We start from the raw sequence: 12997 nt of genomic DNA, 5'->3' as shown, positions 1-12997 counted from the left end.
CTCAATTATCTCAAGGCTTAAAAATCCTTCTTTAACCTGTTGTCACGTTTGTTTGTAGAGATGGACCAAGGCGCAGCGACTGTAGAGTTCCACATGCTTCAATCATAATGAAACTTAACAAAACAACAAAATGAACAATACCCCCCCCTCAAAGGTGCAGACTCCGACCGCAAAACCTGAAACAAAAAAGGGAGGGTTAGGGGGGGGGGGGTGTCGGTGGTGGTTCTGGTGTGGGGCGAAGTACCCGCTCATCTGCCAGCATCGGGGGCGGTTCTGGTGTGGGGCGAAGTACCCGCTTATCCTGCGGATCCAGCCATGGACCCAGGCTAAACACTGTGCCTGGACTGGACCTAGATGCCGAGGAAGGCTCCTGCCTTGGCCTTGGGGCTGGACTGGACGCCGTGCTTAGACTGGGCATCGGCGCAGGGCAAGGCTCTGGGCATTGGCGCAGGGCAAGGCTCCGGCCATGGAGCTGGAGGTTCTGGAGATTCCGGTCCATGAGGTTCACAGGAGATTCCGGTCCATGGACTGTCTCAGGAGGTTCCGGACCGGGGACCGACGCCGGAAGCTCTGGACCGGGGACCGTCGCCGGAAGCTCTGGACTGGGAACTGTCGCCGGAAGCTCTGGACTGGGAACTGTCGCCGGAAGCTCTGGACTGGGGACTGTCGCCGGAAGCTCTGGACTGGGAACTGTCGCCGGAAGCTCTGGACTGGGAACTGTCGCCGGAAGCTCTGGACTGGGGAGGCGCACTGGAGGCCTGATGCGTGGGGCCGGCACAGGTGGCACCAGACTGGTTACACACACTTCAGGAGTAGCAGGCACAGGACGCACCTGCCTGGGAACACGCACTCCAAGGTGAATGCAAGGAGCAGGCACAGGACGTACCTGACTGGGAAGGCGCACTTGAGGGAGAATGCGAGGAGCAGGCACAGGACGTACTGGGCTGTGGAGGCGCACTGGAGGTCTGGAGCGTAGAGCTGGCACAACGTGTCCTGGACAGATGACAACCTTCGCACGGCAAGTGCGAGGAGCTGGCACAGGACGTACTGGTCTGTGAGGACGCACTGGAGACCTGGTGCGTATAGCCGGCATCAATTGTACCAGAACTTTAACACACTTCTCAGGACGATTACGGGGAGCTGACTCAGGTGGCACTAAACTGACAACACGTTCCTTAGGCAAATGCCGTGCATCCTCCACACTTCAGGAGTAGCAGGCACAGGACGCACCTGCCTGGGAACACGCACTCCAAGGTGAATGCAAGGAGCAGGCACAGGACGTACCTGACTGGGAAGGCGCACTTGAGGGAGAATGCGAGGAGCAGGCACAGGACGTACTGGGCTGTGGAGGCGCACTGGAGGTCTGGAGCGTAGAGCTGGCACAACGTGTCCTGGACAGATGACAACCTTCGCACGGCAAGTGCGAGGAGCTGGCACAGGACGTACTGGGCTGTGGAGGCGCACTGGAGGTCTGGAGCGTAGAGCTGGCACAACGTGTCCTGGACAGATGACAACCTTCGCACGGCAAGTGCGAGGAGCTGGCACAGGACGTACTGGTCTGTGAGGACGCACTGGAGACCTGGTGCGTATAGCCGGCATCAATTGTACCAGAACTTTAACACACTTCTCAGGACGATTACGGGGAGCTGACTCAGGTGGCACTAAACTGACAACACGTTCCTTAGGCAAATGCCGTGCATCCTCCACCAACTCAACAACTCTCCCATTTCTCTCTCCTCCAAATTCTACCTCTTCTCCCAGACTGGCTTTGGTTCACTCCTCGGCTCCGCCGACTGCTCCATGTGCCCCCCACCAACATTTTCTTGGGGTTTCTGTGGCCTTCCTCCCCGACGTCGTCGCTGTCCTCTCATGCTCCTAGGCGACTCCCCCGCCAAGGAAGGCGATCCTGTCTTGCCAGGATTTCCTCCCAAGTCCAGGATCCCTTCCCATCCAGGATCCCTTCCCCTTCCTGGGCACGCTGCTCGGTTCTTTGTGGATGGGAATTCTGTCACGTTTGTTTGTAGAGATGGACCAAGGCGCAGCGACTGTAGAGTTCCACATGCTTCAATCATAATGAAACTTAACAAAACAACAAACAAACCGTGACTACAGAGATGCACTAACTCCAAACACAGTTACATAAACAATATCCCATACCCCACAGGTGGAAAAATGCAACTTAAGTATGATCCCCATTTAGAGACAACGATTACCAGCTGCCTCTAATTGGGAATCATACACAATCACCAACATAGAAAATTAAACCTAGAACCCCACAAAGAAATAATAAACTAGACTAAAACCCATAGTCAATCCCTGACCTACTCTACCATAGAAAATACAGGCTTTGACACCTGTCTCCTCCCCTTCATCTACACTGATTGAAGTGGATTTAACAGGTGACATCAATAAAGGATCATAGCTTTCACCTGGATTCACCTGGTCAGTCTATGTCATGGAAAGAGCAGGTGTTCTTAATGTTTTTAACACCCAGTGCACACACACACACACGCACGCACGCACGCACACACACACACACACACACACATGCATAATACATGCTATACAGACTCCAATGAACATCCAGACAAGGCTCTCGAAGAAACTGAACTCCAGCTCATGTTCTCTGTTAATGAGGCTAATAGAAGACTACACCTCAAAACCTATATCGTAACTGCTCCCTGTGTCTCTGTGTTATTGATGTGTCAGGTGCGTATCGATGGCCTGACAGGTCATATCCAGTTCAATGAGAAAGGACGCAGGACCAACTTCACTGTCAGTGTCATGGAGCTAGCCCCCTCTGGACCTAAGAAGGTGAGTCATGAGATCTGTAGGACCATATGGGATCTAATGGGATCTTATAGAAGCTTATTTGATGTCAAATATTGGGATTCATGTCCATTAGTGTTTCATTGCAGTCTAACATCATATCTGTACAGTTGAGTATCAGATCAAATCCAGGTTTCCTTCATGGCCCTTCAGTTTTTTCACTTGTCTGTTTATCTTGTATGTGTATCAGGTGGGCTACTGGAACGAGGACGAGAAGTATGTGAGCACAGCCACCTTCATGAGAGGAAGCAACGACAGCAGCTACGGCCTACAGAACAGGACCTACATAGTTACCACCATCCTGGTTAGTGCGTGTGTGGGTGTGTCAGGGTTTTCATTAGGAAAATGTGACCGGCAGCATTTTCATTTACCGTACATTTGAGAAATTTACCGGACCCATATGCATTGGATGTGCGTAACCTGATTAGGGCGTCCACCCACGGTGCTCAGAATAAAATAAATCACATTTAGATTATGGTAATTCATTTTAACAGAACATGAAACTCGAGGTGCTCCTTACCGAATTCCGATGCAGAATTTAAAGATGTTAGAATAACTGTTCACATTTACTTTTCCTCAGCCATTTACTTTTCCTCAGTAGACCAGTAAGGAACAGCAACATCACTAGCCTATGTCAATCTACTATCCCCCATAGTAGAAAAGTTAAACTATTCTATTGTGTCTCCTGTCTCCTATGTCTCCTGCCCACAGACAGGGCCTCTAACTTATGGATGGAGGACAGGCTCCAGGTCCTCTAGCTTTGGGTAGTGGGAGGTGGTAGGTATGAGGCTCCAGGTCTTCTAGCTTGGGGTAGTGGGAGGTGGTAGGTATGAGGCTCCAGGACCTCTAGCTTGGGGTAGTGGGAGGTGGTAGGTATGAGGCTCCAGGTCCTCTAGCTTGGGGTAGTGGGAGGTGGTAGGTATGAGGCTCCAGGTCCTCTAGCTTGGGGTAGTGGGAGGTGGTAGGTATGAGGCTCCAGGTCCTCTAGCTTGGGGTAGTGGGAGGTGGTAGGTATGAGGCTCCAGGTCTTCTAGCTTGGGGTAGTGGGAGGTGGTAGGTATGAGGCTCCAGGTCTTCTAGCTTGGGGTAGTGGGAGGTGGTAGGTATGGAGGACAGGCTCCAGGCCCTCTAGCTTGGGGTAGTGGGAGGTGGTAGGTATGAGGCTCCAGGCCCTCTAGCTTGGGGTAGTGGGAGGTGGTAGGTATGAGGCTCCAGGTCCTCTAGCTTGGGGTAGTGGGAGGTGGTAGGTATGAGGCTCCAGGTCCTCTAGCTTGGGGTAGTGGGAGGTGGTAGGTATGAGGCTCCAGGTCCTCTAGCTTGGGGTAGTGGGAGGTGGTAGGTATGAGGCTCCAGGTCCTCTAGCTTGGGGTAGTGGGAGGTGGTAGGTATGGAGGACAGGCTCCAGGCCCTCTAGCTTGGGGTAGTGGGAGGTGGGTGGTATGAGGCTCCAGGTCCTCTAGCTTGGGGTAGTGGGAGGTGGTAGGTATGAGGCTTCAGGTCCTCCAGCTTGGGGTAGTGGGAGGTGGTAGGTATGAGGCTCCAGGTCCTCTAGCTTGGGGTAGTGGGAGGTGGTAGGTATGGAGGACAGGCTCCAGGCCCTCTAGCTTGGGGTAGTGGGAGGTGGGTGGTATGGGGGATATTGCCAGGTCTGCATAGAGTAACTCACAACCACACTACCAACACACACATTTAGACAATTCAGTCATTAGGTTTTGCTGTAAACCGTAGTGAAGAATCAGCGAGCTAAGGTCTTAGTGGTCTGTTAAAGGTGGGTGGAGAGGGAGAAGGGAGCTGGGCTGAGGATTGTTCCAGGGAGAAGGGATCTGGGCTAAGGTTTGTTCCATCCAGACCCCCAGGCCTACAGCATACCTCCACAGAGAGGGTTATTGGGGTGAGGGATTTCAGCAGCCCGCCTGTCCTGCAGAGCCTTGTTAAGACGAGTGCTGAGGAGGGGGAGAGGCAAAGCTGTGTGTGTGTGTGTGTGTGTGTGTGTGTATGTGTGTGTGTGTGTGTGTGTGTGTGTGTGTGTGTGTGTGTGTGTGTGTGTGTGTGTGTGTGTGTGTGTGTGTGTGTGTGTGTGTGTGTGAGGAGGAAGGGGGAAAGGATAACTGAAAGGCTTGGTGCCTTTACAGGAAGACATAGTGTTGTTTTAAGACAAGGCTATAGACCTGAATCTAAGTGTTGGGTTTTCTTTTAGTGGAATTGCCCCAAAAAGTTTTAGAACACTTACTCATTCAATAGTTTTTCTTGTAGAATAATAGTGAAGACATCAAAACTATGTAATAACACATATGGAATCATGTACTAACCCAAAAAGTGTTAAACAAATCTAAATATATTTTATATTTGAGAATCTTCAAAAGTAGCCACCCTTTGCCTTGATGACAGCTTTGCACAATCTTGGCATTCTCTCAACCAGCTTCATGAAGTAGTCACCTGGAATGCATTTCAATTAACAGGTGTGCCTTCTTAAAAGTTCATTTGTGGAATTTCTTTCCTTCTTAATGCGTTTGAGCCAATCAGTTGTGTTGTGACAAGGTAGGAGGGGTATACAGAAAATAGCCCTATTTGGTAAAAGACCAAGTCCATATTATGGCAAGAGCAGCTCAAATATGCAAAGAGAAACGACAGTCCATCATTACTTTAAGACATGAAGGTCAGTCAATACGGAAAATATAAAGAACTTTGAAAGTTTCTTCAAGTGCAGTCTCAAAAATCATTAGGCGCTGTGATGAAACTGTCTTTCATGAGGACCGCCACAGGAATGGAAGACCCAGAATTATCTCTGCTGCAGAGGATAAGTTCATTAGAGTTACCAGCCTCAGAAATTACAGTCCAAATAAATGCTTCACAGAGTTCAAGTAACAGACACATCTCAACATCAACTGTTCAGAGGAGACTGTGAATCAGGCCTTCATGTCGAATTGCTGTAAGGAAACCACTACTAAAGGACACCAATAAGAAGAAGAGACTTGCTTGGGTCCAGAAACATGAGCAATGGACATAAGTCTGGTGGAAATTTGGCCTTTGGTCTGGAGTCCAAATGTGAGATTTTTTTGTGAGACGTGGCCTGGATGAACATATGATCTCTGCATGTGTGGTTCCCACCGTGAAGCATGGAGGAAGTGGTGTGGTGTGGGGGTGCTTTGCTGGTGACACTGTCTGTGATTAATTTAGAATTCAAGTCACACTTAACCAGCATGGCTACCACAGCATTCTGCAGCGATACGCCATCCCATCTGGTTTGGGCTTAGTGGGATTATCATTTGTTTTTCAAAAGGACAATGACCCAACACACCTCCAGGCTGTGTAAGGACTATTTGACCAAGAAGGAGAGTGATGGAGTGCTGCATCAGATGACCTGGCCTCCACAGTACCCCGACCTCAACCAAATCGAGATGGTTTGGGATGAGTCATACCACAGAGTGAAGGAAAAGCAGCCAACAAGTGCTCAGCATATTTGGGGACTCCTTCAAGACCATTGGAAACGCATTTCAGGTGAAGCACAACTTTGGAAGTATGCTTGGGGTCATTGTCCATTTGGAAGACCCATTTGCGACCAAGCTTTAACTTCCTAACTGATGTCTTGAGATGTTGCTTCAATATATCCACATAATTGTCCTTTCTCGTGATGCCATCTATTTTGTGAAGTGCACCAGTCCCTCCTGCAGCAAAGCACCCCCACAACATGATGCTGCCACCCCCGTGCTTCATGGTTGGAATGGTGTTCTTCGGCTTGCAAGCCTCCCCCTTTTTCCTCCAAACATAACAATGGTCATTATGTCCTTAAAATACGTCCACAGGTACACCTCCAATTGACTCAAATGATGTCAATTAGCCTATCAGAAGCTTCTAAAGCCATGACATCCATTTCTGGAATTTTCCAAGCTGTTTGAAGGCACAGTGAACTTTGTGTACTTAAACCTCTGACCCACTGGAATTGTGATACAGTGAATTATAAGTGAAATAATATTTTAATTGTTGTAAAAATTACGTGTGTCAAGCACAAAGTAGATGTCCTAACCAACTTGCCAAAACTATAGTTTGTTAACAAGAAATGTGTGGAGTTTTAATGACTTCAACCTAAGTGTATGTAAACTTCCGACTTCAACTGTATATATATGTTTACTATGGGCGCAACTATAGAATACAACTAAATTGTCTTTCCAAGAGGAATTATTACACTGTTCAAGAAACCTCATCAACTGTCAGGCATGAGATACTGTATAAGAATACTTTGATTATCTCTGTTTTTAGGATGTTAGGAAGGAATGAAAGAGGAAAGGGTCCATAAGGAAGGAAGAACAGGTGCATTTCTAGAAGATCTGTCCAAAGCCATGGTGTTCTGTATGTGTGTTGGTTCTCCGCCTGAGTGGCAGCCGGTCTCTGTTGACCTATTATAGGTCAGTGCGGGAGTGAGTCCTAGTGGACCTGCTATCTGTGTGTGTGCGTGCGTGCTTGTGTTTGTTTTTGTGTCTGTGTATATGTGGCGTAAGTGTGGTGTGTGTGTGTTGGCCTGTCAAACTGCTCTGAAACGGACCTGTCTCTCCACTCCCTCCCTGGGGTCCTGTCTCTCTGCCAGACCTAGAGGCTCTGTGTGTAGTGATGATTACATTCCACTCATCTGTAACCAGCAGGGGGACAGTTATTACCATAACACACAGAGGAAAACTGGCCTCTACAGCAGCTGATAAAATATCAAATGTAAGGATTTGTGCGCTGGGCGCAGTCTGAGCTTAAATTGCTACTGTAGCTTGAAACGACTTGTGGGTATTGGTTCTCCTCCACTACTTCCTCAAGTGTACCATTACTGCTCTGGACATCTAGCTCATCTAGAGCTCTATCGCTCTTTGACATTTTCACTTATTTAGTTGGTTCCCAGCTTGCACATTTGGTTCCTTGGAAGTTGTTGGAACGTCCGTTATTGGTTTTCCATTGGTTCTGGGAACGAAGCCATACGGTGCCTGACCTGTAAAACAGAATGTTTTTTAAACGTTCTGAGAACGGAAGTGAACATTTCACCTTCTCTGGGAACGTTACATTTTAGTTGCATGGAGGTTCTGAGAACGTTGTGCTATGATTCCCTGAATGTTTTCCTGGGAGGTTTTATTAACATTCTGAGAACAGTAATTATACGTTATTTAGAGGTTTTTGAATAATACAAAGTTTACTGAATGTTTCAATAAGACTTTTAATAACGCTGCTAGCTTAGTTTGGGTAAACTGTTGGAAATTCATTTGCTTTGGCATTAATCATGCCACAGATGTATTTTTTATTGTGGCACGGTGCCAGTGAGATTTTAACCTATGATCTTCTGTTCTCTATCCTTGAAATGAGTCCACTGCATCCACCAGGATGGAGTTAGCATGCCATATTTGTTTTGCTCATAAACATGGCATGCTAAAAAGCTGTTCATTTTGGTCTACAGTGCCTTGCGAAAGTATTCGGCCCCCTTGAACTTTGCGACCTTTTGCCACATTTCAGGCTTCAAACATAAAGATATAAAACTGTATTTTTTTGTGAAGAATCAACAACAAGTGGGACACAATCATGAAGTGGAACGACATTTATTGGATATTTCAAACTTTTTTAACAAATCAAAAACTGAAAAATTGGGCGTGCAAAATTATTCAGCCCCCTTAAGTTAATACTTTGTAGCGCCACCTTTTGCTGCGATTACAGCTGTAAGTCGCTTGGGGTATGTCTCTATCAGTTTTGCACATCGAGAGACTGAATTTTTTTCCCATTCCCCCTTGCAAAACAGCTCGAGCTCAGTGAGGTTGGATGGAGAGCATTTGTGAACAGCAGTTTTCAGTTCTTTCCACAGATTCTCGATTGGATTCAGGTCTGGACTTTGACTTGGCCATTCTAACACCTGGATATGTTTATTTTTGAACCATTCCATTGTAGATTTTGCTTTATGTTTTGGATCATTGTCTTGTTGGAAGACAAATCTCCGTCCCAGTCTCAGGTCTTTTGCAGACTCCATCAGGTTTTCTTCCAGAATGGTCCTGTATTTGGCTCCATCCATCTTCCCATCAATTGTAACCATCTTCCCTGTCCCTGCTGAAGAAAAGCAGGCCCAAACCATGATGCTGCCACCACCATGTTTGACAGTGGGCATGGTGTGTTCAGGGTGATGAGCTGTGTTGCTTTTACGCCAAACATAACGTTTTGCATTGTTGCCAAAAAGTTCAATTTTGGTTTCATCTGACCAGAGCACCTTCTTCCACATGTTTGGTGCGTCTCCCAGGTGGCTTGTGGCAAACTTTAAACGACACTTTGTATGGATATCTTTAAGAAATGGCTTTCTTCTTGCCACTCTTCCATAAAGGCCAGATTTGTGCAATATACGACTGATTGTTGTCCTATGGACAGAGTCTCCCACCTCAGCTGTAGATCTCTGCAGTTCATCCAGAGTGATCATGGGCCTCTTGGCTGCATCTCTGATCAGTCTTCTCCTTGTATGAGCTGAAAGTTTAGAGGGACGGCCAGGTCTTGGTAGATTTGCAGTGGTCTGATACTCCTTCCATTTCAATATTATCGCTTGCACAGTGCTCCTTGGGATGTTTAAAGCTTGGGAAATCTTTTTGTATCCAAATCCGGCTTTAAACTTCTTCACAACAGTATCTCGGACCTGCCTGGTGTGTTCCTTGTTCTTCATGATGCTCTCTGCGCTTTTAACGGACCTCTGAGACTATCACAGTGCAGGTGCATTTATACGGAGACTTGATTACACACAGGTGGATTGTATTTATCATCATTAGTCATTTAGGTCAACATTGGATCATTCAGAGATCCTCACTGAACTTCTGGAGAGAGTTTGCTGCACTGAAAGTAAAGGGGTTTGAAATATCCAATTAATGTCGTTCCACTTCATGATTGTGTCCCACTTGTTGTTGATTCTTCACAAAAAAATACAGTTTTATATCTTTATGTTTGAAGCCTGAAATGTGGCAAAAGGTCGCACAGTTCAAGGGGGCCGAATACTTTCGCAAGGCACTGTATTCAAAAATAAACCCATTTCAAAGTAAACAAGCACTCATTAAGATCAGGTGTGGCCGATTAGTGGGTGCGGCCAACACTCCTGAACAAACTTAACAAGATAGAGGATAGAGAGAGTTTTGTTGTTGACGCTGAGAACGGAATGGATATGTTTTTCCATAACATTCTTTGAACGTAACGTTGTGGTTTTTATGAAAAGTTTTCTTAATGTTCTGACAACCTGACTTTCAGTAGAACCACAAAGAAACCTGCAGAAAACGTTATGCTGAAGTACTGAAATTGCCACAGAAGAACGTTGTTTCTTGGAACAGTTTGAGAACATTACTTTAAATAGAACCTTGAACCAATAATGTTATTTTGTCAAGTTCCTTAAAAGTGCTGAAAATGTTCCAAAGTCAAGCAACTATCCTGCACCATTCCCAGAATGTTGTGGGAAGGTTGTATGCAAAATAACCATAGGACAACCACACTCTCACCAATGTCTAAGGAACACATGGTTGTTAGAACGTTATGTGCTATCTGGGTTTGTTCAATACAGGTTTGCTAGAAATGGCCTTGTATGGAGCAAGAGAAAGAAAGAAAAAGAGGCATAGTGTGTGTAAGAGCAAGAGAGAGCAAGAGAGAGAGAGACAGAAAGAAAAAATGAGAGTACAGGGCCTCAGGTGCCATGTCAGCTGTAATCTTGCTAGGATGTCCAATATCTCTGAAAAGGTCCAATTGGTTGTCTGGCTGGTAGAACAGGAATAGGATAACCTCTCAGAACAGAGGTGGGCTGGCAGTGATTGTCTGCTGTACTCTCCCACACGCACACACAACACACACACTAATAAACCTGTCTGTGTCAGGTTCACCAGGTGTCTTTGTGATGTCGACATAATGAACCTCCAGTCTACAAGGGCAGGCAGCACCGCCATTCTTATCAAATATAATGATCTTTCTGGGTTGAAAAGTACACCATGGTTGTGAAAAGGCCATACAGTCTAATGATATGTAATCATGAAATAGCTAATTGTGTAAGTGACTAACTTTAGGCCTACTCCATCGTTGTGACAAATATTTAATGATTCCTAAAGATCTATTGTCTAATTATCTTTCTTAGTTTAATTGTAGGCTTATTAACAATTATTATTCCACCATTGTTATGTCTTAATGATCAAACATTAACCATCCTATTGAAATACCTCTCCAGGAGAGTTCCTCAATAGAACAAGGCTTCAGTAGCTCCATTTGATTCCATCACTGTGTAAGCTGCTACTCTATATGTCCTCCTGAATATAAAGCATTCATCACATCTATGGTCTCAACTTGAGGAAACTGGTGATAAACTTTATGAGCTGGTAACATTTTATGTCTCACCTCCCCAGGGCTGTGTATGGTTATTACCTCATTCCAATGTCCCTCTTTGCAAATATTATGTCAGCTACTTAAATTAGGTCTGGTGCTTCTCCTATTATAATTTGTGTATTATTTTTTATTTAACCTTTATGTGACTAGTCAAGTCAGTTAATTTAAAGAACAAATTCTTATTTACAATGACGGCTTACCAAAAGGCCCCCTGCGGGGACGGGGGATGGGATTACATTTTTTTACATAAACATATAGGACAAAACACACATCGTGACAAGAGAGACATCACTACACTACATATAGAGAGACCGAAGACAACAACATGACAACAATATGGTAGCAACACAACATGGCAGCAGCACCACATGGTAGCAGTACAAAACATAGCACAAACATTATTGGGCACAAAGGACAATAAGGTAGAGACAACAATACATCACACGAAGCAGCCACAACTGTTAGTAAGAGTGTCCATGATTGAGTCTTTGAATGAAGAGATATTAAATCCATCCAATATCGATCTTCAGTGTGTCAATATTTTAACGGTATTGTAAATCTAAATGAATAAGTCTTCTGAAGGGCCTGTGGGTTCGATGATAAAGAATCTGGTTACAAGGAGGTTATTTTCTCTAGTTTAATCCGGCCAAGTATCAGCAGCATAAGCCTTTGTGGCACAACAGGTTACCGTCGTATGAAAAAGTTTGGGCACCCCTCTGAGGCTGCGTAATAATTTACTCTGTCGTCACAGAAAATGATCACAGTGGCATGCCATTCCTTTTCTAATAAAAGCTGAGAACTGGGGTATTGTCCAGACAAAGATTTTTAGTGTAGCAATATTAAGTTGTATGAAATTAAATCAGATGTGAAAAATAGGCTATGCAAAAATGTGGGCACCCTCGTCATTCTGTTGATTTGAATACCTGTAACTACTTAGCACTTGATTAATTGGAACACACAATTGGTTTGGTGAGCTCATTAAGCCTTGAACTTCATAGACAAGTGCATCCAATCATGAGAAAAGGTATTTAAGGTGGCCAATTGCAAGTTGTTGTTCTCTTTGACTCTCCTCTGAAGAGTGGCAACATGGGGGCCTCAAAACAACTCTCAAATGACCTGAAAACAAAGATTGTTCAACATAATGGTTTAGAGGAAGGATACAAAAGCTATCGCAGAGATTTAAGCTGTCAGTGTCCACTGTGAGGAACATAGTGAGGAAATGGAAGACCACATGCACAGTTCTTGTTAAGGCCAGAAGTGGCAGGCCAAGTAAAATGTCGGAGAGGCAAAGGATGGTGAGAACAGTCAAAAACAGCCCACAAACCACCTCCAAAGACCTACAACATCATCTTGCTGCAGATGGTGTCACTGTGCATCATTCAACAATTCAGCGCACTTTGCACAAGGAGAAGCTGTATGGGAGAGTGATGCGGAAGAAGCCTTTTCTGCACACACGCCACAAACAGAGTTGCTTGAGGTATGCAAACGCACATTTGGACAAGCCAGCTTCATTTTGGAATAAGGTGCTGTGGACTGATGAAACAAAGATTGAGTTATCTGGTCATAACAAGGGACGTTATGCATGGTGGCAAAAGAACACAGTGTTCCAAGAAAAACACTTGCTACCCACAGTAAAATTTGGTGGGGGTTCCACCATGCTGTGGGGCTGTGTGGCCAGTGCCGGTACTGGGAATCTTGTTCAAGTTGAGGGTCGCATGGATTCCACTCAATATCAGCAGATTCTTGGGAATAATGTTGAAGAATCAGTCACAAAGTCAAAGTTACGCCGGGGCTGGATATTTCAACAAGACAACAACCC

The 12997-nt window shown here is 45.6% G+C and overlaps 1 protein-coding gene across 3 annotated transcripts in view; it reads left to right on the top strand.

Moving 5' to 3' along the window:
• Positions 1–12997, top strand: part of LOC110504385 (glutamate receptor 1-like) — a 180806-nt gene that overhangs the window by 100506 nt on the left and 67303 nt on the right. For all 3 annotated transcript variants that reach the window (XM_090220231.1, XM_090220233.1, XM_090220232.1), the window contains exons 8-9: positions 2710–2814; positions 3020–3133. In XM_090220231.1, coding sequence (XP_090076357.1) covers positions 2710–2814; positions 3020–3133 — 219 coding nt within the window. The remainder of the gene's footprint in view (positions 1–2709; positions 2815–3019; positions 3134–12997) is intronic.

The sequence above is a fragment of the Oncorhynchus mykiss genome, chromosome 25 (genome assembly GCF_057628025.1).
Source record: "Oncorhynchus mykiss isolate SJ-2025 chromosome 25, ASM5762802v1, whole genome shotgun sequence".
NCBI lineage: Eukaryota > Metazoa > Chordata > Actinopteri > Salmoniformes > Salmonidae > Oncorhynchus > Oncorhynchus mykiss.
The sequence above is the reverse complement of the archived record's forward strand: the minus strand, read 5'-3'. Positions and strand labels throughout refer to the sequence as shown.